Source organism: Strix uralensis, chromosome 5 (assembly GCF_047716275.1).
Source record: "Strix uralensis isolate ZFMK-TIS-50842 chromosome 5, bStrUra1, whole genome shotgun sequence".
Taxonomy (NCBI): Eukaryota; Metazoa; Chordata; class Aves; order Strigiformes; family Strigidae; genus Strix; species Strix uralensis.
This window is the reverse complement of record NC_133976.1, coordinates 63934817-63960895: the sequence shown is the minus strand read 5'-3', so window position 1 is coordinate 63960895 and position 26079 is coordinate 63934817. Positions and strand designations below refer to the sequence as shown.

The 26079-nt window shown below is 36.2% G+C and overlaps 1 protein-coding gene across 9 annotated transcripts in view; it reads left to right on the top strand.

The window, feature by feature from the left end:
* Positions 1 to 270: 270 nt before the first annotated feature.
* The window catches only part of BMAL2 (basic helix-loop-helix ARNT like 2), a 40156-nt gene continuing 14347 nt past the window's right edge, over positions 271 to 26079 (top strand). For 7 of the 9 annotated variants that reach the window (XR_012629273.1, XR_012629274.1, XR_012629272.1 and 4 more), the window contains exons 1-11: positions 271 to 484; positions 8746 to 8893; positions 10217 to 10252; positions 13366 to 13404; positions 16064 to 16221; positions 18784 to 18863; positions 19625 to 19717; positions 21697 to 21814; positions 22631 to 22774; positions 24291 to 24531; positions 25447 to 25553. Coding sequence is in view for 4 of the 9 variants with exons in the window: in XM_074871327.1 (XP_074727428.1) it covers positions 424 to 484; positions 8746 to 8893; positions 10217 to 10252; positions 13366 to 13404; positions 16064 to 16221; positions 18784 to 18863; positions 19625 to 19717; positions 21697 to 21814; positions 22631 to 22774; positions 24291 to 24531; positions 25447 to 25553 (1225 nt within the window). In the remaining 5 variants the exon portion in view is untranslated. Of the gene's footprint in view, positions 485 to 2070; positions 2165 to 8745; positions 8894 to 10216; positions 10253 to 13365; positions 13405 to 16063; positions 16222 to 18783; positions 18864 to 19624; positions 19718 to 21696; positions 21815 to 22630; positions 22775 to 24290; positions 24532 to 25446; positions 25554 to 26079 lie in introns of those variants that run through there. The other 2 variants (XM_074871329.1, XM_074871328.1) reach the window with 2 other exon arrangements.

Below are 26079 nucleotides of genomic sequence, written 5' to 3'. Positions count from 1 at the left end.
CTTCCATCCTATACTGAACATGGCTAGCATGGCGGCCAGTCCAACTGCCACGAGTACCCTCGTGGGTCTCAGGGCTCGAGATGAGGACACCAGCCTTCACCCTCTTCTACCCTGTTCGGGGATAAGGGAAGGGCGCCCGCCTGAGGTGCGGCAGAGAGAGAAAAAGCAGCTCCGCCACGCCAGACCACCAGCCCTGCCACACGAGCCACTCCCAGCTCGCGCGCGGCCCGAACTCTCGCGAGAAGTGTGCCGCCGGTTGGGCCGGGCGGGGCGACGGTGGCGCTGCTGAGGCGGCCCCAGTGACGGGAGGCGGCTGGTGGGGCGCCCGGGCCGACACGACGGGCTCTTTCTCCTCACCTTAGCTCACCTCCTGCATGCCGCCGGTGTCGGAGGCGCTGTGGAGCGGGGCACGGGCCGCCCGCCATGGCCGAGGCAGGAGCGGGAAGCGCCGAGGTGGCTGAGGAGGAGCGGCGGGCCACTGAAGGTAGGGGCGGGGGCCGTTTGGGGGGTGGCTGTTGGCGGGCAGTGGCTGGGTGTCCCCCCGTCCCGCTGTAGCGGCTGTGGGTGGTGTGTTGTACTGTGCGTGTGAGGCGATCGTGGGTAACTTGTGGGGTGGGGTGGGGTGTGCCTGTCTGCCTCCGTGGTGTGGCACGAGCGAGCTCTGCGTGAATGTTGTTGGGAGGCTGGTGCCCGTGGTGGGTGTCTCCAGGCTGTGTGTGGCCGTCCGTGGGGTACAGCCTTTCTGTCGGGGCACCCTGGGTCGCAGTCCCAGTATCACTTGGTGGTGGTGGTTTTTTTTTAATTCACGCCGTTGTCTGGAGACATGCTGGTCCAAAGGCTCACCCGAGTGCTGCTAACTCCTTTCTCCCATTCAACTTCAATAAAGGTACACGGGGGCGGATGCAACGGCATTACATTGTGCACTCACAGAGAAATCCAGAGTATAATGTTCACTCTGGGCTTCTGTTTATTACTGTTATAGATGTGTTATCATACTGATGTGATGTGGACTAAAAATGGTTTTGGTTTTTTAACTTAGAATGTACTTTACTGTTTCTGATACACAGCCGGTTTATGTGCTCCTAATACACTAATATGATTTTTTGTAGATTAAACATAATTTAGTATTTTAGATATAGTGATTTTGACTTCTCTGTGTGTGTGTATGCCCGCGCTTGTATGGTGGTCAAGGTTTTATGTTCCTTGTTCTTAATCATAAGTTTCTGGTACTAAAACAAGGCTCGTTGTAAGCCACCAGCAGCTGTTTGCGCTCCTCCTGCTTTGAAATGAGTATGTTGCTTTGTCTCTCCGAGGAGAAAGAAGTGTTTTACACGGGGTTTTGAAAAACAGAAGTGAGCAAATCTCTTCTAAGTCAACATTGCAGTTCTGTTTTATTAGCACTAATCATTCTAGGTTTAGTAGTTGTTGTTTTCTAAATGTCTATTATCTGTGTTTTAATGTATATGCGGATCCAGGCGGTCTAGAATAATTGATGTTTTTCTGTATCTGCAGCTTGATTATTTAAATATGGCTATAATTTTGTAGCAAGTGATCTAGCGTTTGAAAACAAAGTGGGGTTTTGGTGGTGTTATTTTTGTAGAGTTTTTGCAGTCTTTTCAGTTGTGCTTAAAACAAGGTTTCATTGTTTCTATATCATGCACATAGTGTAAGGAAAGGAAATAATCAAAGAAAACCCCAAATATGCAGATGTTTCCATTTACAAACAGACTTGGGAAAGCAATGAAAGAAAACCCCCTCCCTGGTTTCTTTTGTTACCTATGTTTATATCTATTTTAACAGATTTTGAAGAAATGGGTTTTTTCTTCTTTTTTAAGATAAAAGTATCTTAATTTTTGTGGAATAGGTCCATACTAAGGTTAGCTGCTTAAAAGCTGTTTTTCACTTAAGTGTACACGTTATTGTTGGTATACTTGCAAATTATGAAGAACAAATTTCTAAACTGGAAAGTTCACATCAACTAAGAATCAAATTAATTGTAAGAAGAAATAATTTGGTGGGTGATTGGGGGAAGCAAATCATTGTGAATTGCAGAAAATTCCCTGTTTGGACTGCAGGGCCAGCTAAAACCATGGAAGTTCTGCAGCTGACTTGATGGGAATCAGCATTTTACAATAATATGAATCAAAAACTTACAAGAAAACAGGTACCTGCCATTCCTTTAACAGTATATGATTGGAGAGTTGTTTGTGTTTGTGTTTGTTTTTTTTTTTTTAATAATGAACTATGATATAGGAGACTCTTGATTTCTATCAGCAACATGGTATGAGCCTGAAAGTGACTGGGAGGGCAGGGTAGCCTTTCAAGGGCTTGTGTAGTAGTATCTCTTCATTAGCTGGTTACAGTCATACTTTTTAATACACTAATAGGTTTGGCCAAATATTTGGTGTTCGAAATCTATTAAGTAAATGTGTTGCTTCATTGCTAAGTTGTGATTCTTGACTACTGAGTGGTGAAAATAAGTAAAAATAGATGCAGAAAATAATCAGCTGCCTATGATAATGTTTGATTTAAATTTCTATAATTCAGGATAAGTTTTCCTTTCATCATTTTGTGATATTAAAAACAAATCCAATGTTCTTTAGTTAACCTGTAAGAGTTTATTCTCTGTCTGTATGGTGTTGTTCATAAGATGGCTTCATTACTGAAGTCTCTGTATCTTGTTCCTGCATAATGCATGCTTATAAAATGCGGGGCACGGGGCGGGGGGGGGGGAACTGTACATTTCTACTGTTTTCACAACTTAACTCCAATGAAAATTGTTGCCTCAACTTTCAATGAGAGATACTGTGGACTATGATCTGGATGCTAGACTTGCTGTAACTAATCTGAAGATGTTTCATGTCCTATTTTAAAGCTCTAAAATAAATAAAAATAATATTTAATACAGCTCTCACTCCTGTTTAGAAAATACAGTTCTTTGTTTTATAGGTGTTTGGATCTGCAGGACCTGTAAAGTGATGTATATCACAGCACCTGCAACTTTCTTCCTCATACATGTGAGGAAGTATATGTATGTAAGGATATAGGTATAGTTTTCTCATTCTCTAATGAAAATCTGCAGTAAGAACTCATTAAAATAATTTTAGAAAAATAACTCCACAGTAAAATAAAGCAATTTACATGACATAGCTATTGAGACAAATAATTTCAAATAACTCTATCCTGTGTGTGCTGCATGTATAGATAGATATATCTGTGATTACTTAAGTAATCAGAGACATATCTTAAGAAAAATATTACTGTGTCAATTGTGACAAAACTTAAGGATCCAATTTGACATCTTGAGTAGTACCTCAGTTTAGAAAATTTATGTGACTTGTGTGCCTAGATTTGTGTCTGTCTATATATCTCTGCTCCTTTGTATGACTGTGCTCCTAAGGACTTTAGACTGAGGCCCTTAAGTAAGTACTCAGAGGCTGTGTGCACATTAGTGTTTTGGTTCAGAGTGATAGCATTGGTTTGAATTGAATCCCATCATCCCCACTTACTGCTCATTGGTTTGGTTTGCAGAGCAGTTTCGCTATAAATGAACTGGACTCCTTTCAGAAGAAACTAAACTAGAATTTTTTTCTAGCAAAGTTAGTGCTACTCCAGGCACATAGCAAACATGCTCCAACTCCAAACATAAGGGACTGCTCAGGCAGCTTTAAAACACGTAAGGATTTTTGGCCCAGTGAACCAGACTAAATGTGAGTTAGCTCCCTGTACTACTTGCAAATCAGAAACAGGGGCTTCTGCACCAGCTGCTTCTCTCTACTGACCTGTTGCTGTTATGCCATTGTATTTACTGCTGTAGACATAGCCTAACAGCTTGTGAGAGTAGGATTCAATTCTAATAACTCATCTAGTTAGGCTGAAGAACCCTTATGTGCCACTTTAACTACAGTAATTTACAACATAATTTTGACTTCTTTAAACTTGTCAAAGCTTGAAATTCTAGCTAAAGGTTTTTGTGCATGCCAGGAACATACATTTGGAAAATACACATTTTAATAGTTTGTGGCATCCATGGTCTTAGAAATTTCAATTCAAAGCAGCTTCTTTCTTCTCCTTTCCTTCTGCCAGAAAGTGTTTCAAAATAGGAAGCTGGATTGAAAGTGTTGTCTTAGAAAGCTTGTGCCAGTGTTACCATATTGTTAACTTAAGCAGCTGCAGAGCTGCGATATTTCTCCAAGTCTGGTGTGTACATTATTCGCAGACTATGAGGAGTGCCACCCGTAAGTTTTATAAATGTACTTATTCATTGACATTTTATTTCAAGCATATTTTACTGTAATGTCCTTATAGATTGATTTAGATGTTCCTTTTTAAACTGGCTAAATGAGGGCTGACTGACAGCTTTTTTCTTAATTTATGAATGCCTACATGACGTGTACTTTTTCTGCTGATTTTTGAAGTGCTTCTGTGTATGTTGTATGATTTCCTTTTGATGATTCTAAAAAGTCAAAATAATGTTTTAGTACTACAAGTAATATTTTCAGAAAGCCTCTGAGGAGTAAACCTCGCCAGAAAAGCTAACCTTTCATAGGGGGGGTGAGTAGGTTGTGAGGTGGTAGTGCATTATTAAGGAAATAATTTTGAAAGACTGTTTTAGGCTTTCACTTGTTGCATGTGACACAAACAGGTGCTGTCTGTGGCTGTTTTATTTTAAGAATTGTGTGGTATAGCCACCTTGGGTGGGATTCATCGCGCTTATCTTTAGATGTCTACAGAGTAGATATCCAAGTCTGAGCTAGTTACTTTGGGTTTTGTATAATTACTAGATAGGGATAGGTACTCTTAGACTGTATTTCATCTAACCAACTGTAGGAATCTATTTTAGATTAAGATGAATCACCCTAGAAATGTTGTATTTCTTCTAGCCAACTGTAAGAATCTATTTTAGGTTGAGATGAATCATCCTAGAAAGTGTCTTCTTCCCTCCTAGAGGGACTAGAATGGCTAGTTCAGATGTGGACATCTTTTTGTTCAGATGAATCTCACCTTTTATGGTTGGTGGAGTTTGGCTGTAAGACTTTTCTAATAGATTGTGTTTGTTTAACAACTGAAAACCTTAAAACTTGGAGGAGAAAACAGGTCAGGAATGTGGCATGCGTTTAGAAAATATTGCTATCAGTAATTGGAAAATTGTAGAATCTTCCAAGCCTTGTTTCTTAATACATTACATTTGATTTGCACAGAACCTTTGCTGAACGTAGGAATACAGTTGATTTCATATGATTTTACTTCATATTCCACCCCTAAACAGTAGTTTTGTGTAGCTCATTTGCAGTTGTTCACTTCCTTGCTAAACCCCTTGGGGACTGTACTTGTGTTTTTCTACAAGGAGGAAAAAAAAAAAAAGAGAGGTCGTCGTTCAGTAGGATATGGTCCCGTATGTTGATGTGATGAGAACTGTGTGTATTGATAACCATTCCTTAAATACTTTTTTGCCTGGTGATGAAATATACAAAAGTTAGTGTTAATAGTTTTTTATTTCTGCTACACTTTCTAGAAATGAGCTATTTTTCATATGGTGTGTTTGTAATGTTTGGATCATCTTTGCTTTTTTGCAGAGGGAGTGATTACAGTGGTTTTTTTCAGTATTACTTTCATCTGTCCTGATGTGCATAATATACTTTTAAAATAGTTTCAATTTTTAATATAGATAAACACATATACTTAATACTGAGAGCCAAACGTAGATCATAAATAGACGTAAGTATTTGAAGAACTATTCAGTTACCAGTATGCCAGGGCATTAGCAAAACTTTGACATGAACGGTAATAATTAAAGTGTCATTTCTTAGTTGGAATTTTATTTGACTGCAGACCAGACTAGTGTAAGTAATAGCCCTTGGGGTGGTAAAACAAAACATCTCTAGATGAATTAAATTGTTTCTAGTAGTTTAAAAATTGACTAAAGATTTCAGTTTTCCAGGAAATAAAGAATGGTCTTTCTGGATATTATTTTTCATGAAGCAAGGGTGTTATGAAATTGGGAAACATTTAGGTTTGCTTCTCATGTTCTTAGTGGTGTTTATTTTTGATGTTAATGGTATGAAAATGTTCACAGAAATTGAAAACATAAGAAATTCAGCCAGGTGCACAAATGGAAGGTAAGAATCCAGCTTTTTCCTACCATAGAAGCACATCCTGGTTACTGGGGTTCATTCTAGCTCACTCTTTTTATGAACTCAAAGATTTTTAAATCCTTTATCCAGCTCTTCCAAACTAGTATAGCTGAAGAAGTAAAGAAATCTTTGATCAGAGACTACATGAGATTAAGCCACTCTTCAGGGAAAGAGTAAGCACCCTGGAATCACCTAGTGTCATAATGATAGCTATTGTAAAGGCCTAAGAGATTATTTTATGAACTGTTTCTGTCTGCTTCTTGTTCGGTGAGTAGTAGGTATTAAAAAGATTTGCTGTTGTCTGTTAAATTCTGAATAATTACTTTTCTACTAAGTTTGGTAGTTCTGAAGCTTTAAATTTATTTCTCTGTTTTATTTTGCATTGGTTTTGGGTTTTTTGGGTTTCGTTTGGGGTTTTTTGAGAATCTTAAAGAACATATATAAAGAATATATGCTGTGTGCTGTACATGTCAGGGATCAATACAGATTCTTAACCTTATATTTTTGGATGGCATTTCACATAGCATTTAGTTTGTCACAGCAATAGTATTTAGGATTCAATTTATCACCTAAAAATTGTAGTGTAGAAGTTCTTAATAGGTCATTGTTGCTGATAATCTAGGCATCTTTGATTTTCTTAGTTAAGAAAGAGAAAAGGGTGTTTTTAGGAAATGTAAAGGAGGTAAGTGCAGTATGCAGAATTTAGTGCTTGAGCTGAGGAAAAACTAGTTATTTTGATAATATGAAGGATAAATCGGAAGAGCTGTAAATGATGCATTTCATTTTGTTTCTTTAAAGGGAAGTGTTTTAGAAAGCAGGCTGGCCATCTGTGTGCAAAGGAGTATTTAGGTCAGTGGGTCTGTTCTGGCCTGCTTTGTTCCAGGATGAAAGGATCTATAGTGCTGAAGGCATTCTTGTCTTTGATACATGTAGGTTTCTGTTTAGTAAGTAGTCTTTCATGAATATTCATGAAGTATGATTATACTTCAGTAACTTAATCTAGTAATTATAGGCTGCTATGACCTAAGTGAATTAAAACTACTCTTTATAAATAAAGAGTTCCTTTGGAATTGTTGGGGTTTTTTTGTTTGTTTTATAATTGCATGAATTTATAGTAGAAATATAAAACGAGACTGTATGAAGTAATGTTTAATCAACAATATTTCAAACATCGACCATTTGTGCCCTTGTAGTATTTATGATGTAATTTCTTCTAATATATTTTTAATGCACAATGTAATTCAAGTTAGGAATATTTGAAGTAATCAAATTTTCTTTCTGTTGCAGATGCCCAAAGGCTGTTACTTATTTGTCAAGTATTTATTGATTCTTTGATTTTGGTTTTTTTTTAACTTTCTGTGTGACTTAATGAGTTAAAGAGCTTTCTAAAATAAAACAGGGGCTGACTCTGTGTAGTCTGACTTGGTAGAGAGAGGATTAGTGGAAGACCAGGCAAGCTGTTCAAGTATTAGCCTATTTTCATTTAACCCTCCAGAGTCATATTCCAACAGAAAGTGAGAACCTAGAAGGTCATTTTTCTGGTGTAAGATGTGCTTATGCCTAGGAGGAAAAAAACATACACTGTGTGTCGTCATTCTTACACATTTTTATCTGTCACTTACAGACAGCACAGATGCTCAAAAAAACCAAAGCTCACAATAAAGTATCCAGTTTTTCTTCCTGCTGGATTTTGAGAGGACTCATCTTGGGTTTTTGCCTCCTGCTAAAAGTAGGAGATGCTTACTTCCTTAAATGACCTCTCAATCCCTCCTGTGTCTCTTCATGGTGTTAACTCTTTATTGTTTCTAGATGTATCACATAGGATACTTTCCTCACTAGCACATGAAGCCTAAAGGAGTCCCTACATTTGCTGAAACAGAGTTAATTCTGATTCTTTACCTAAATATCAACTGGGTGATTCTTTGTGATAGCTTTGCATTGAGATAGGAAAAAAAAAAGAAGTTCAATAGTGCTTAGATTCCTTGAGACTGTTTTGCTTTCCCAGTAGGTTGCTAGGATTATTTTGGCTTGTGACTTCTCTTTTGTCCCTCCCAGAAACAAAGCGGTTTTCCTTGAGAGGAGAACTGTGAAGGGAACTTTGAGGTAGAACTTGACAAGCTTTCAGGACTCTTCCAACTGATGTTATGTGTAATTATAGATTTTATGTCAGAAACATAGTTATGGCAAACTTTCAGTTTTTGGATGTCCAGCTTGTTTAAAAGATAGAGTTCACTATATATTAAGTTTAATTTAGTGTTAGTCACACGATTTTGATCTGTTAACTAATGCCACATCTTGTGATTTTGCAGCAGGATGTTTGAGGTGCTTGGGGGATTTAAGTGTAGTCTGCTAAGATTGTGTAAGGAGGAGAATAGGTGTATTTTATATTGCACTGGTGTGTTGATTGGGTTGATGAGATTGTTACAGGACTGTGGTGACGATGTACTCTTTTCTGTACTTAGGTTGTAGCAGTGCAGCCTTTATGGTTTTTGTGTCAGAGGCATAGAAGCCACACACAGACTTTTTTTTGTTGTTTTTCCCAGATGAAAATCAGAATAGATACATAATGATATAGCTCTAACTGGACACTGAGCATTTTTCTCATTCACAGATAGTTTCCCAATAGATGGAAATCTGTGCATTGCTTCTGGAGTCCTCAGCCTCATGAATCCAATAACTAAGCCTGCTACCACCACTTCTTTCAGTGCGTCTGTGTCTGAGATTCCAAGGAAGCGCAAAGGAAGTGATTCTGATAACCAGTAAGTAAATCGATCCTGTTTGTGTCTCAACATAAATTTGAGACATTCATCTGTTATTTGTGCGAGATGGTAACTGTCTAATCCTCTTTCCTTTATTTATTACCGTTATTTATTACAATTTCTTCCGAATGCATTATTTGACAGTCCTGAGTTATTAAAAATAGAAAAAATAATCCTTAAATCTAAGGGTTATATGTAGGATTCTATAATACCATTTCCTGGCCTGAGGTGTCTGGGTAATGTGTCTTTAATACTGAAATTTCAAACTTTTTTTCTTGTGGGTTTTTTTTTTTTCCTTTGCCTGCTATTAAGGCAAGTTCTCTTTGCAGCAAATTGTTATTAACTTGCTTGAAGTCTCACAAGTACACACTAGAGTATCACCTTAAAGTGTGAAACAAGATTGCTAGTTAAGCTCTTTGATCTGGAACTGCAGAATCAGAACTGCTTCTTCAATGACCAGGGCAGCCATTTACTTAAATGTCCAGACAGACCTGTGACCTAAAAATGAGGACTGTCCTACAGCAGTGCTCAGTCTTTTAACTGGGTCATACTTGACTACTGATACAATACTGTCAACTGTTTTCTGCTGTTTTATAATTGCTAAACACATGCCAGTTAATCAAATAATCATTTACATAGAAAAATATTTTTTTAAAGTGATCTATTCAAAACTGTATTAATCAGCCAGAAGTAAGGGACACGAGTCAGTCTGCAGATCTACTGCCTTACAATTATCTCCAAACTAGTGTGGAAAATCGATGTTTTAAAAGCTGGGGGGTGGGGTGGGGTTGGGGGCAAGGTAGGAAATGTATATGTATTTAGGATTATTGAAGCAGTTCTCTTTAATCACTGCTTCTTCCATATGTAGTCCATTGGTCTACAGAATGTGGCCATGCTGTGGATGTTGATACAATTGTCAACTTGGAGATTCAAGTGTATCCTGTAGATCACTGAAAACCCCAGAAATATATGAGTTTTGGAAAAAAAAAGTCTCCATTCTTTTTCAGTAGCACTTGTTAATTTTTACCTGTTCAGTAAAAGTGCTGGTTCATCAATAGTGTTTCCCTGAAGTTTGGATCTATCTCAGATTTTATGAAACTTGTGTCATAAAAAAGAAAAAGCCCAAGTTGAAATACTAATTGAAAAAGTATTGGTTTATAAGAAGTAGTAATTAGTTTCTAAAAACTAATGTTCTTGCTGAAAATAACTAATCGAGTGGGCTTTCCACTAAAATTTTTCTGTGGCTTTTTTTCATTGGGTATATTAAGTCATCTTTTTGTGCTTCAAACTACATTTTGATTACCTTATTACCTGTTTCTGCAGGGATACAGTTGAAGTTGATGGTGATCCTCAGAAAAGGTACTTTTTATAAATGAATCCATTTCTGCTTTCAGTGCTATAAACATGGCACATTTATCTGTTTGATTAGATGAGCTGTATGGTTTGCCTTAAGGAATGCTTTGTCTAAGGGCAGGTCTTTGTACAGCACAAAGTGATAAAACTAATTAACAGGTCCATTTAGTGTTAAGGTTTCATGATATTTCTTTCTAAGAAGATACTCTGACTTGCTTGTAGATTTACCAGACTTGTTAGTATTGAAGTTAAGGTAAGAATGGGAACAAATTACAAGTAACAGTTAAAGAAGACAACTACAGAGGTGAAGGAAAGGTCTCATACTCTTCTAGGACTGGTGCTTGGAAACATTTTTTGTCTGTTTAACTTCGTCAAGTGCTTTTTAAAACAGAACTACCACAACTATGTTAAAATAACGCTATTATATGGTGACAAACCAGAGGTGAGTTTGGCTGTGCAGCATAAGTAAACCCTTTGTGTAGGTATGTTACAGGATAGTTATTGATTACCTGGTTACTTTGTTGTGATTTCTTTTTCTGCACCTGAATACCTCACTTAGAAGATATATTTGTTTATATGTAGCTGTGCAGTATTCTTTTTTATAAAATAGAATATTTCAGTTGGAAGGGACCTACAATGATCATCTAGTCCAACTGCCTGACCAATTTGGGGCTCACCAAAGGTTAAAGCATGTTGTTAAGGGCATTGTCCAAATGCCTCTTAAACACTCACAGGCTTGGGACATCAACTATCTCTCTAGGAAGTCTGTTGCAGTGTTTGACCACCCTCTCAGTAAAGAAATGCTTCCTAATGTCCAGTCTAAACCTTCCCAGTGCAGCTTTGAACCATTCCCATGTGTCCCATCACTGGATCCCAGGGATCAGCACCTCCCTCTCTGTGTCCCCTCCTCAGGAAGCTGTAGAGAGCAATGAGGTTGCTCCTCGGCTTCCTTTTTGCCAAACTAAGACAAGCCCAAAGTCCTTAGCCATTCCGCATAGGAAAGCCCTTTCACCAGCTTTGTTGCCTTCCTCTGGATGCATTCAAGGACCTTAACATCCTTCCTAAATTGTGGGGCCCAGAACCACACACAGTATTCAAGGCAAGGCCGCACCAATGCTGAATACAACGGAATAATCACCTCTTTTGACTGGCTGGTTATGCTGTGTTTGATGCACCTGAGGGTGCAGTTTGTCCTCTGGGCTGCCAGGGCATGCTGCTGGCTCCTATTGAGCCTGCTGGCGACCAGCACGCCCAGACCCCTTTCTGCAGGGTAGTCAGTGCCAGTACGTGGCTTATTGGGTAGTATAAAAATCTTTCTTTGGGGATAAATTGTTTGTTTCTTTGTGGATTTTTTCCATCATGCTCATGACAGAAAAGTGTGAATAAAAATACTTCTCTTATGTCTTTAAAACCTCTCTTTCCACTTTAGAAGAAATGGGGAAGTATGTTTAATAAATCAATTGAAAAAATAGAGGGAAAGTTGGTATTCTTTAATTTTTCCTGGTTAATACAGATTCTGTTCTTCTAGTACCGATTAAATATATCTACATTATAGCCATGAGGTAGAGTTTCACCCTATGTTCATGTAGTCAAGATAGTTTTAATCTAGCTATTTATATCAGTAACAGCACAGCTGTTAGGACGGAGGCTATATAAATCCATTGAAGACTGTGACTGATTGCTTGAGCAGCAAATTTGTTCTAGTTTCTTCCCCAAGTGGAGCTCCTGAGGGAGAAGGAGAGTTAGTTAATAGGCCACATGCTGCATTGCAGTTGGACTGTCTTACCCTTACCTCTTCTCTTACAGTCAGACAAGGTAACTTCTGTCAGAGTTCATACTATATGCACATTTCCAGTAAAAGTTTGTTTTAAAATGAAAGAAAAATACTAACTAATGCTAACTTGTCTAAATCTGAAACAGTTTCACTGAAGAAAAGTCTTAGGGTCTTGTGAGCCCAAACTACTCCTGTATCTGGGTTTATCAGATTGTCTAGAAGATTCCTGGGTTCCAGTGAAATCCCAGGTTGAAGAGCTGGATCTCTAAATGGTGTGTTAATTTGGCTCTGGCTGCTGGATCCTCCACCAGGGTCAGTGCTTAGTTACAGGTGGAAGCAGCTTTTTGGGTCTTTCCTAAAGCTGTAATCTCCAACTGTCCTTCTACTTCCTACTTCCATTTCCTCATAGGAAGCACCTGCTGACTGATTGGCCTGTCTCCTTATAATCTTTCTGGTACGACATATGCCTCTTCTAAAATGGTTATAGACTAGCAGGTCTCTCCTCTGGAATGGAGTTTAGAGTACTGCATGAGATGTTTCCACTGCTGTATTAAAAATAGCTGAAGGACTGCTGTAGAAAGATTAAAAATATTTGTATCAGTTTTTCTTTTAAGGAAAAGAGTAGCCAGTATTTGTATGGGAACTGTCTCCGCAAGTATCAAATTGCTTGTACTGAACTGGCAAGATAACTATTAGGCCGTGTTCTGATGTTCTTAATAGATGGTGGTGAAGAATACAGTGATCTTAGGGAAGAAGAAAGAACATGTTTGAATCATCCTTTATATTTTCCTGCTGCCAAATATGTTCATGATACAGACACTATGATTGTCTTCCATTTACAATTTTATGACATAGACTTTTCAGTCATTGCTGTATGGTATGGAAAAATACTTAATTTTTACCTTTCCTAACCATGTGCAATTAAAATGTATTTTAGGCCCAGTCTGGGCTATGGTTGCTTTTTTCATCATTTGACAGGAAGATTTCAGAAATAAAAACATGAATGGATGATCCCTCTTGTAAAAATTTTAAATAAAAACTAAAATCAAGCCTGGACTTAAATTATTTGAATATTCCATTACTGTTGTGTTCTCCAGGATAAAAATAGCCCCGTAATTATGAAATACCCCATAATATGCTCACATGACTGTGAATATTGGAAGTTATGCTTTGGTCTCTTTCTGTTATGCATCACTTGCTAGATCATTTTTGGTTTAGGAATTTTTGTGGTCTTGCTTTTGTTAGAGACATTGTAACATTTTCTGTATCTTCTTGAATTCATGGGAGGAAAGAAGTGTCTAATATTAAATATGCAATGTAAGAATCTCTATCTTGTTTTCTTTAGGAGTGAAGATGAAGAACATGTTAAAATAAAAGATTTCAGGTACTAATTTACAATAAATGTACATTTTGCTAGTGAATACTAGGATTCATAATAGTAAAATATGAGTTTGGGTAACATTTGTTAAAACTGTCAAATATTTAACAGTAAACTTTCCCTTTCCCCCCACTAAATGTATAGTAATTTTTAGAGCTTCCTTGAGGATTTTATTTTCTACTAATTCTAATGAAAGCTGTGTTGCAGAATATCTCACATAGAAAAAGCCTTGGGTTAAAATTTTCAAGGTGAGAATTAAATGCAGTAGTCTCAAGCTGTATGTAAAGGGAGGAGCTGATCCTCAGTCTGTATGAATTTGAGAATTGTTTTTTTCTAGATTTGTCTACACTTGGAGGTATTTAAAATTTATCCCACATGAAAATGGATTCAGCTAAAGCATGACAAAGACTTCTTGTTCTGGAACAAGTTTTTGTATAGAGAATTATTCAAGGTTTGCCAGTGCACTTCAAATTCGCATCTTAACTGAATCCAAATTGAAATTCACCTAAAGCAGTTGTAAGATTTGAAACACTGTGTGACTGAATGCAGTCATGATTCATCCAAACAAATATTTTAAAGTATAGACAAAGCACTGAGTAAAACCAGAGCTGTTTTATAAAGTTGTTTTGAAAATATCTTTCATTTGTCATATGAGCAGAGATGTCAAAGCAGAAATACGAAATCCACTCTGCTGTCAAAAGCATTATTTATACAGTGTGCTAATAATTATGAAGTGTTTCTGTAATTTAAATAAGATGGAAGAAATTGAAGCATTCCAAAATATATTCACAGTCTTTTTGTTTAAATCCAAAATTCATTTTTATTTACTGAGTAAAATCTTGCTTATAAGAATCTGTTTTGCACACTGTTTCAATAACTTTCATGTCGTATTGTTAATTTTTTTTCCTTAAGTTTTGGTTCATTAGTTGAAGGCAAAAAATAATTAAAAGACTCTTTGAAGGTTTGCTTAACAGTTACCTCCCTCCAGTGTTTCTTTTCTCAAGCTTATTGAGGAGTTTGCTTTTCTCCCTTTCCCTTTGTAACCAGGGAATGTAACAGAAGGCTTTTTGAATCATCTAGTCATCACCTGAATTTCTGCATCCACCTGTTCAGGTTTCTGTAACTCCATATTGACTCCTAGAGATGTGGAAGATTGTCCTCTTTCCCCATATGTTTGTATCTGTCTTCCTGAGTTTCACAGTTCAAGGAGCATGCACAATATATTACTTGATTGTTCCTACCTGACACGAAGGAAAAGTTGGGTGAACCTGTAGAGCTGAGAATAACTGATAAAATTAAATTTTAAAAAAGACTTTAGAGAGAGTAAAGGTAACTGGTTGGATGAATGACCCAGAATTATTTGTGTGGACAAGGGATTTGTTTTTGGGAAAAATAATAAAAATAATAGAAGACTAGGTCTTTAAAACTGTACTTTGTTCTTTCTCAGTAGGCCAGGTGTAGTTAACTCTATTACCTTTGATACCTTCTGTTACAGTATGCCTAAGAAAGAGTTTTGGAGATCAGTTATCCAAAACTTGTTGTCCCACAGTTTGGTTAACTACCACTGTATGCATTCTCAGTCAGAAAGGAAAATAATCTTGGTTTTAGTTGGGTGACTAGCTTGTCTTTTGGGTAAGGAGGGAATTGAATGAATTAAACTTTTCTTGATCTACCAGAGGGTGTTAGAGGGGAGGAGATTGACTATAAAAGCTAACATACTCCCATAGAAAGAATTAAAGAAAAGGTGATCTGAGATACAAATATATTTGTTAAATGCACTGTCATGTGCCTTAGAAGGGGGTTTGTGATTAAAACTGTCCAAGCAGAGAAGCTCTCTTTCTGTGGTTGAGTTCTTGGACAGAGGCTTACCAAGAAATGAAACCTGAGACACAAGGGATGCAGAGAGACTGAAGCCCTTTCTACCACCTTATCAAATGAATGAAGGTGAAAGCTTTCTGAAATACCTCTGGTGAAATTACATGAGACATAGCTTTTTCTTTCAGTTTCTGCTACATCTCCTATAAGCACATAATGTATTGTCGCTTCTGCTGTGCTATGAATAAATGCTTGTGTTTGTGTCTGTCTTCAATCTGAGTAATTTTTAAGGTAATGAGGTAACAAGGAGACATTGCTCATCTCAGATTGTTGTGAGCTTGCATAAAATAGAGTTCAGAGATGCTTTAGCAAGTGCTGAGAGCATTCTTTAAGAAAAAAAAAAAAAGCAGTAGAATGAATACCCCATCTTGGTTATACAGGCCAGGTAGAGACAGGGCCAGCAAGCAGAAATGTTTTCCAGTGGTTACTGGGCATCAGAAGTTCTCTGGTATATGGTAAGGTGTCAAGGTATTCAGTTGGACATCAAGGATCACAAGAAGAATTCAACTTTTATAAGTCTTCATAGGACCTCTTGTTCCAGCCACATATAGTCAAGTTGTTGCTTGAGATAATTTTTTCCCCCTTACTATTTCACATCATTATTGTGACCATTTCTGCTTTCACTTGACAAGTGAATCCAATTCAATTGTCAAATACAAGTAGTGTATGAAAAACTTTTTCAGTGCACTAGTACTTCTTGTGATATGTTTCATTCCCAAAATTGAATTGATGGACATTATGGGAAAAATCATATGTTCTACGTCTTTCTTAAAATAATTTTTCTTCTTAGAGAGGCTCACAGTCAAACAGAGAAACGAAGAAGAGACAAAATGAATAATTTGATAGAGGAATTGTCTGCTATGATACCTCAGTGCAGTCCCATGGCACGAAAGCTAGACAAGCTTACAGTTTTACGGATGGCTGTACAACATTTAAAATCTTTAAAAGGTGGGTTTTAGAAAGCTAATTCTGAAAGTCCTTGCTCTATCAGGAGTTAGACTGTGTATCTTCTTTGATGTTAAATAAATCAAAGGTCATTTATTTTACATTTCCTTGCTGGATTCTGTTCTTTATTTAAATTTACGTATTAGCAGCGTCCAGAACTTCATTTCTTCTTTTTGCTTAGTATAGCAGGAAAAAGCCACCCTTCAATGTCTGATATTTTCTGTTTGCTAAGGGTATGCCTTGCAATTGAATCACTCCTTGATTCTTTTTAAAAATTAAAATGATCAAGCAAGTCTGTCTTTTGTTATTTTCCAACCCCCAAAGTAAACATGTGTTCTGTAACTCTCCACTTTCCATCATACTTTTTGTAACAGTAATACCTTTGGTTCTGTGCCCATGCCAACAGCTGTACTGCTAATAGAGAAGTGTGGTAGTTTAGCCCCTGCTGGGGTCTGAGACCACGCGGCCGCTGCCCCTCCCCCACAAAGGGAGTGAAATACAAAGCCCCAAGACTGAAATAAGGAAAGGTTTAATACAACAATGCAATAGCAACACAACAAACAACAGCAATAACAATAACAGTAATAGTGATAGCAATGAACAGAGCAAAATAGCTACCAAATACAGCAGTGAGAGGAGCAGATGTACAAAACCACGCGTGCACCGCGCTCCCGCGCCAGGAAAGTGTGACGCGCCAGGATGTGACGTCCACATGGTGTCTGAATAACCCGGCTAGAGCCCCCCCCCCCCCCACTGCTGGGGAAACTTAACCCTATCCTGGTTAAACCAGGACAAGAAGTAAATGGTCTTCATACTCCTGTTTTTTATTCCCATGTTTATGATTGCATCAACCCTTTGTCTCTGTATTGGCATTTCTTATTTATCTGTTGACTTTGAAATTCACAAGCTCATGAAAAAGACCATTAAAAAACAAAACAAACAAAAACCCCACACTACCCAACCGAAAAACCCAACTACAGCTAAAATTTTGGGAAGGTTTTATGTTGAAAGCCAAGTTATAAAATATCAAATACTTCTGATGAATTGTTCGTCCAGTGTGCACTGGTAGGAAGCATGGGGAACTCACTTCAGTGATAGGTTAAGTCTTGCACAGTGTAATTTCATAAAACCAAAAGCAGTTGCTTAAAGCTAAAGAAGAAACTGCATTTGGACATAATCATCTTTGAAACTTGTTTTGTTGCCTGCAAGAACAGTAGTCATAAGGAATGTTGCAAGACAAAACATACTTTAACAGAATGGTTGATGACTTTGATTACATTGAAGTCTTAAACACCATGACTTATTAAAGAATACCAAGAAAAAGGAGTTACCAAAAATTTATATCCTTAGTCAGCTAGCAAAGTTAAAGTAATCATGGATCTCAGGGAATAGTTCAGTGTCGGGATCAAACCAGGATCTAGTCTTTCCTCTCCTTTTACTATTGCTAGGTTTTGAGATGTTTTTTTCCTCCCCTAAAAAAATTATGTCCAAATATACATATTACATAGTCTATCAGCAGCACACAAGATTTGTTTTTTTGGCAGCACTGTTTCAGAATAATAATTTGGTCAACTCTAAGCAAAGATCAAAGACTGCATTGCAAAAAAATTTATTGTAAATAAATATATCTAATAAGAAACCTATTAGTTTTAAGTCACAGAAGTGTAAGAAATTAATTATGCTACAAACTTGACAGTAATAGAATCATAGAATGATTTAGGTTGGAGGGGTTTTCTGTGGGCCCACTGGTCCAAGCAGGCTGAGAATTTTGTGTAAAGAAATAATGTGACAAATTAGCAGAGCAGTAATTGCACTTGCAGTTTAAACAAGCATCTACAAGAAATCTTCAGCTCAAACATTTGTATTTTAACAAGAGTATATGAAAACTGCACTCCATCCAGCACAGTTACATGTATCTTCAAAACAAATGTTTTAAGAAAATAGAAGATACTATGTGGAATTATAGTGAATGCTGAAATTTGCTGGAAAGACCAACTTCTGTTTACCTCAAAAAATAACTAGAAAAGGTGGAAATGGTTATAATGACTAAAAATTATTTTAGTGTACTTGCCACAGATGCTAGAACAGTAAATATAGTGCATCAGTCTCACTACTTTTAGTGAGACACTCAACTACAGTAGAGTGTTCTTTGGATTGTTGGATATATAGTACTAATGAAGCATAATTCATGCCAGAAGACAATTGATAACTTTGGAATTATTCAGATTCAGCAAATGTTAAGGATTCTGAAATAAGCCTATGAAATGCTTCTCAAAAATTCAGTTGTCATAATGTATAATTTCTGTACATTGAAGATATCTGGGCAGAAGTTTTCTTGATTTATTTTAAGTAAAGGGCAAGAAAAAAAATGGTTGTGTGCCCATATTCATTACCACCATATGTTTAAGAGGGTTTTTTTATTTTTAATATTTTTAGGATTTTTATTTTATTCAGCTGTTGTAGTTGCAAAGAAAATTTATAAAATACAAAACAAGTATAACTCTGTTAAAAGTAAATTTAAAGTGTAACTTCTGACGCCATGTCTACAAATAATCTGTTTTCCAGGTTCCACTAGCTCCTATTCAGAAGTCCGCTATAAACCTTCATTTTTAAAGGATGATGAGATCCAACAGTTAATCCTTAGGGTAAGTGGAAGAAAACTCTCAGTTAAATAATATCCTTATTAAAGCTTGCTGTTAACTTGAGTTTTTAGTTGAAGAGTGCTTCTTCTTCCCATCTTCAAGCAAGTGCTTTGATGTACTTGATAAGTACTAGTTTATAAACTCTGTACACTATACAGGCTTTTTCATTATGGAGTACAGAAGATGATTTGTGAGTATGGCAGAGAGCAGCCCTTGAAGGAATAATGAATCTGTATACAGTCTGCATATTTAATACATAAATTTTTTTATGTTGATATTGAAGTCTGCATGCAGTAGAGAATGCTTTTAATTACGTGTAAATATACTTGCAGTTGTTTGCTCTCCTTCATTTAAATTTTTGATTATGTACTTTGAAAAAGATGCAGAAATAATACCTGAAAGAAACTTTTTCTTCTTTTTTTCACACTTTGTCATATATCCACACCCCTTTACCCTTTCTCATTTGCAACTGTTTTCTTTTTCCTTTGCTGCAATGACAGACTTTGCCAAGATCTGTAATGTGACTCCCAAGTTAAGCTGTTTTGCAGCTGGCTGCCTCTTTTCCCAAAGCTGGGTTTAAGAAGCTTTAGCTGTCTGTAGTTGAAGGTCTGATTTGGTCCTTGAAATCTTAATTGCTTTTTGGTGTGATTTATAGATTATTTAATTTAAAAAGTTGGGTTTAAAAGTGTGCTTCCTTGTAGTCATCAATATTCATTGTATATTTTAATTGTATGCTTCTAAAGACAGTATCTCTATATTTTCAGGCTGCAGATGGATTCCTATTTGTGGTTGGATGCAACAGAGGAAAAATTCTGTTTGTCTCAGAATCAGTTTGCAAAATACTTAATTACGATCAGGTGGTTATAATTGAGTTTCTTGGTTTGCTTTTACCTTCATTTTCTTAGAAATTTCTAAACTTTTACATTTTATTGTATATTACTGAAAAACAGTCCTTATGTATCATTTTTTGGAATTTCTTTGATTTAACCTCCTTCAGAGTAAGGCTGAATATCATGGAACAAAATATTTGCAAGTACAGTCAGTGTTCCTGACCTGAGTAATAGCACCAGTTTTCAACTGATCATCCTTAAGAAAACTGCTAGTTTGCGAGGAAGGGATAATTTGTAGATGTCCTAATTTCTATCTCCAAGAGATTTTCTTTTAAATGGTGAAGTGATTTTTGAGGTTTTTTTTTTAGTCCAAGGAAGATTGGTAGTTCAGCAGTGAAAGTTAAAGCTTTCCTTGTAGTGCCTTTATGTTTGGATGCACTACATAACACCTCATCCACAATAACTGTCTGTGCATATACTCTTAACTTGAAGGAAAAACGAGATCATGTGAGCTAGCTTAGCCTGTAGAATAAGAGAAATAGGAAAACTCTAAGTAACTTCCATTAGTTGACATTTAACATCATGGACAATTACCAGATAATCAAGGCATGATAACGTGTTCATGTATGGCTTCTGTTCCAAAAACAGAGGCTAGACCAGTTAGTGCTTCCATCTGTCTACTTCTGTAACTTTGAAACCGTTTGTGCTGTGTTCATTTTCTTCATAAATGGAAGGACTCTGGACTCTGTTCTGTATTTTTTTTTAAAAAAAACCAAACTATATCATTTTAAATTAAAGTGAAATGAATCATGGGAACAAGTATAAAGCAGATTATTTAAAAAAAAAAATAGTTCTTGAGTAAATTTAGTGTAGAAGTACCTTTTGGAGTCTCTCACATCAGACATATATCTACTTCCAGACCCATAAGATCTTTGCTATTCCAGCCAAAGAGGTTCAGAAAGCATGACTGTCAACCCATAATTTATTAGCTTATTTGGGAATCATTCTAGGTTATGAATCCCATCCTGCAGCCTAATCTGTTTGTTACACCTGTATATTTTGACAAGGCTGCTATTAGCTTTTCTCAGTGGCACTCAGCATTTTTCCTTTGCATTAGGGGTAGGTGGGGACTGGGCAAATGAAAGAGGCTTTATGTTTATCCTGCTTTCTTAGAAGCTTTTCATTAAACCCATTTCTGACTCTGGCTTACTGGAAAAGTGCTCCCCTTTATGTATGCAGTGATCACATAGCAAGTGGCATGGGTCCAGAATGAGTTACAATTTGAATCTAGAATACTGCTTGTCAACATAGCTCCTTTCTACCCATTGATTTAATCTGCTATGGTGAAGGTAAGCAATGAAAAAACCCATATCAGCCCACTTCTGTGAGAATTGCTTCCTGTTTCAAAAGAAAGTGGTGCTACCTACAGTAGTGCTTTAAAGCAGCAGTCAGCAGGTTGAATGGATCCCAGCTAGAGAGATTCTTGTAAATATCCCCTGCTAAAGTGATGAAGTGAGCTGACCCCTACTTCCAGGCAGCTCCTGGCTCAGTGGTGCCATTTTGTCCAACCAAACTAGAGCTCAGAGTCATTAGGTAGCATGAATATTTCTTCCTGTTTCCTTACCTTCTTCCCCCACAATAATCTGTGAGTAATTTTGTGCATAACCTTTCTTCAGATAGGATCAGGAATCATATTATGTACATAAATAAAACATTTAGTTTTACAGAACTGTTTTTTATTATCCAACCAAATCTGCTGTTTTTCAAAGGGGAAGTAACAAATGATGTTTTTACTACCCTGTTTTTATAAAAATAATATTAAACAATGGCAAATTAAATGTGGATCAAAATATTGAAGTTTAGAGTAACTGTGGTATTTGACTTTTTTTTTAATGGTGTAAAAGTTGTTTTTCCGAGACAATATGTGTGGGGTCCTGTTCTAAAACAACGTGGTTCTTGTTTCTTTTGGTTTTTTTGTTCTTTGTTGTTTTTTTTTTTTTTAATAGGCCAGTTTAATTGGACAAAGTTTGTTTGATTACTTGCATCCAAAAGATGTTGCAAAAGTTAAGGAGCAACTTTCTTCTTCTGATGTCTCTCCTAGGGAGAAGCTCATAGATGGGAAAAGTAAGTCATATTTGAATGTGCTCAGATTTTTTTAAAGAGATATTATTAAATCTAGTTATTATGCTGGACATATTCATGTGTTTGTACGTGCATAGATGTACAAACTTGAGGTATAATTTCTATGAACCAAACATATTTGCATGCTTATCTGCTGCTTAGAATGCACTTACAGTTTAAAAGCTAGCCCAGAAAATAATTTCTTTTAGAGAATAAGAATTACTGAAGTTTGCATTGTTAAAACATTTACCAAGATGCGGTCTGACGTTCTTCCTACCAGGCATACTACTTTTTTTTCTTGTATTTAATAGGTCTTGTCAGTACAAAAGACCTGATGTAGTCGAACATGGGATAAAATACTTCAAAATCAAGAATCACTGTCTTCTCTGAAAATGCTAAGTGTCAATCCTAATTTAACCAAGTCTTATTTTGTTTACAGTTATTTCTAATATGGAAAGCATTATGTACTCTGCAGCTAATGACTGTTTTATAGCTGGCTTTTATAAGCATTTTTGCAGGTCTTCATTGTACCAAATAGAAGTTGAAAGTTTATAAAGCATATTTATTAAAATACCATTTGGAATATCAATAAGGGTTTAAAAATAGTTTGGTAGTTCTTTTTAATTTTGTAATCTGTGTGACAGTCAGGTTTTCTTTGCCCTATTTAAGTTATTAGACTTTTTTCATTTTTAATTGTAAAATTTAGGCAGCTAAACAGTAAGGAGAATGTACTGGAAGCTAAAATGAAAAAAAGTCTTGTATTCTGAAGTTTTATTGTTGGATTTTGTTTTTTAAACTACTCTACTAAATTTCTGTAAGCTGGCTTGCAAGTACACACAGATTTTCAAGCTGGACCAACTCGACTGAATTCTGGTGCTCGACGTTCCTTCTTCTGTCGGATTAAATGTAGTAGGACCACAGTCAAAGAAGAGAAGGAGTGCTTGCCCAACCCAAAGAAGAAAGGTATTAAAACCTAGATGAAGTGGGGGCTTTCTGTCTTGAAACTTGGTATATTTAAGTTCTGAGTCAGTAGTGTGACCCTTGTAGTTATCACTGACTTCACAAAGTAGCTGTAGAGAAGTGTAAATATGTACTGGAGACCATTTTGCAAAACAGTCTAATTGTACTCTTTCTCCTCCCTGTTCATTCCTGGAAAAGAGGGAGGGAGGAACCTGAATTACAGTGGCTGTTTAGGAGTGCATAGTCTGTTGTAGTCTAATTGTAGAAGTCTCAGGGAAATTTTTGAAAGCACTGGAGCAGATCAGAAGAATGAAACTAATTAACGTATGTCTTGAAGATAACTGTGAATAAGGCCTGCAAAATCTACTGTTTTGAAGGAAAAAAAGCAAGTAGACCAACTTTTTTTTCTGATGTACTTTGTGTTGTGTGTACTTAAAAGTATGAATTTTCCTTTTTTTCCTTTTAATAGTAAAGTTAGTTTATCAGTGTAATTCCATTAATTTTTCCAGTAATTTTAATTTAGTTCATATTTTGGTATGCTTGTACAGCAGTATACTCTTGTCAAGTTTTCAGTGAATGGATCTTTTTAAAAAGTAATTTCCAGCTTTTAATACCTTAGTATTGATTTTTGCAGTGGTGTGCTGAAACTGTTTGACCCTGAAAAAGTCCTCCTACTTCTGTTTTTCAGTGTAACCTGTAATTATTGAGATGTACCATACAATAGTAAATTTTAAAATAGGTCTGTAATTGTAAGTAAACAGAATTCAGTCTCCCTTAATGTGCCAACTTACTTAGTGAGATAAGAATTTAACTTGTACAGATGTTTCTTGGGAAGGCACCTTGACAATCTGAGAAACTGTGGCAAAGTCACAGTAGGATAACTCATTTTTTCATATTACGGAGTTGATACATGTTTTCCATAGTTGATAGGAAATCAAATCTATGTAAAGCATAATTTGTTCAGAATACAGATATCAAGAATATGGCAATTTTTTTGAAACATAGTTACTGAATTCAGAAGCCTAACATAAATAGAAGATTAGCTGAGTTGTTTTGAGTGGTTGTCTCAACTGATTCTTTTAGCAGTTGCAGTAAGCATAGGTTATGATTATCAAATTCACAAAAGATAAATTGATTCGGAAGCTACAGAGTGCCTCTCCAGTTTATTTTAATTTACAATACATATACTCTTATATGTATTCTCTTATAAAGAGAAAGTGATATGTGGGTTACCAGAATGTTGGTTTACATTTTTTTTTCTGTGAGACTGTGTTTGAACTTCCAACACCTATAACTCGTCTTCCTAAATCTTACATAGGGTTAGAAGCACTCTCTCCAGGTAAGCCAAAATTAAGTAGTACAAAATTAATTTAAAAATACTTTGTAAAATTATCTGTAGCCTTGTACAGTTGTTGTAGGTAAGCATAAAATATAGTTGTTGGTCTCATGGTGATTAAAAAAAGTAATTCAGTTTACTTTTTGAACCATGACTGCTTCTTATTTCATTTCTTTTTATTAGATCACAGAAAATACTGTACCATTCACTGTACTGGGTATATGAAGAACTGGGCTCCTAATGAAGTGGGAGTAGAAGAGGAAAATGATGTAGAAAAGGACAGTAGTAACTTTAACTGTCTTGTTGCAATTGGGAGGTTACACCCTTATATTGTTCCACAAAAGAGTGGAGAGATAAACGTCAAAGCAACAGAATTTGTTACACGATTTGCCATGGATGGAAAGTTTGTTTATGTAGATCAGCGGTAAGCATTTTGTTCTTTAATGAAGCGAAAATGAAAGCGACACCACCAGTTAAATTTTCTAATACTTTGTCAGAATTGTAATTTCTCAAGCAGGATAGAATTTCTGGGTGCTGTACACAAGAAGCAGCTCATTCTGAATCTGAGTACTTGGGCTTTCGTTTTTTTTGTCAAACATAAAATGTAATGCATAAAAGTTTATTGTCCTATAGGAAAAGGTGAGCTAGCAGGATAAAAATGTCATAAAATGCACTCATACTTATTTATTCATAAATAAAAATCTCAAATTAGACCTTCATAGCTATGCATATGACTTAAGTAACAAAATTAACCCCAAATTAGTACTGCATAAAATCTTAACAATTTGGAACAAATACATTATATCTAAATGAGGCACCAAATTATTTCATTAGAAGTGAAAGCTAAGTTGCTATTTTCTGAACTTTCTAAAACAGATTTTTATTTGTTGTAGAGACTGAGCTACTCATTAGTGTCACTGGAAGCTTTTTACTGCTTTCAGTCATCTTCTCTTTCATATAAAAGCCAGTTTAAACCTATTCCTTAAACTGACAGAGCAAAATTCAACTACTAAATTTTTTGATGATGCCTTATGTGTGACCAGTACCCTGACTGGCTAATGGGAAGACCTAATGATTATAAGTATTTTGTGTGTACATGTGGTTTGCTGTATGAACACTGTTATTTTGTCTTTGAATTGCCATTCATTGCAAATAGCTAATTTGCAGTGAATAATATTTCCTGTTGGCTTAGAGCTATACTAATGCTGTATCTTTTTTCCAAACATGAATACAAGCATCTGTTCCTTTAAATATTAATTCTCTGCTTTATTTGATACTGAAGAAAACAAGCTTTGCAATTTTTGGAATCCACTGTAGTTCATGTTTTTATCTCTAACAGTGCAACAGCAATTTTAGGGTATCTGCCACAAGAGCTTCTAGGAACTTCTTGTTACGAGTACTGCCATCAAGATGATCACAATCATCTAGCTGAAAAACATAAAGAAGGTACAAAATAACTGGTCCTCTCAGACTGCTTACAACTCCATGTAACTCCTGTGTGAAAACACTACAAACCAAAAATGAGAAGCTGAGAATTAATAAAACTAAACAATAGTTTCTACAGCTGCATTAAGACATGCCCGCAGAAAGCTTGTAATAAAAGCAGGGAGAAATCTCTGTTGTCTTGAATCTTAGTGCAGTGCTTTAATCGAAAGGGAATAATGTTAATGCTTCTTTCAACCCTTTGCTTCAATTCTTTGTAAGAATGAGGAAGGAATCCTGAGTAGCAAATGTGCCTAAACATATAATTAAAGACACTGATTATGAAAGTTCACCAAGCCAGAAGTCTCTGTACTAGTGGTTTGCAGAAACTTAGTACTTGGGCTTTAATTTAAGATTAAGGACATTGCTAAAATTATAGTTTGATTTTAGTAGAGCTCCCGTCCGGTCAGTTGTTCTGGCATTTAGTTTGTATTTCTGGCCATGAAAAACATTTTGGTTTTATGATGCTATAAAACAGATCATTTTTTTA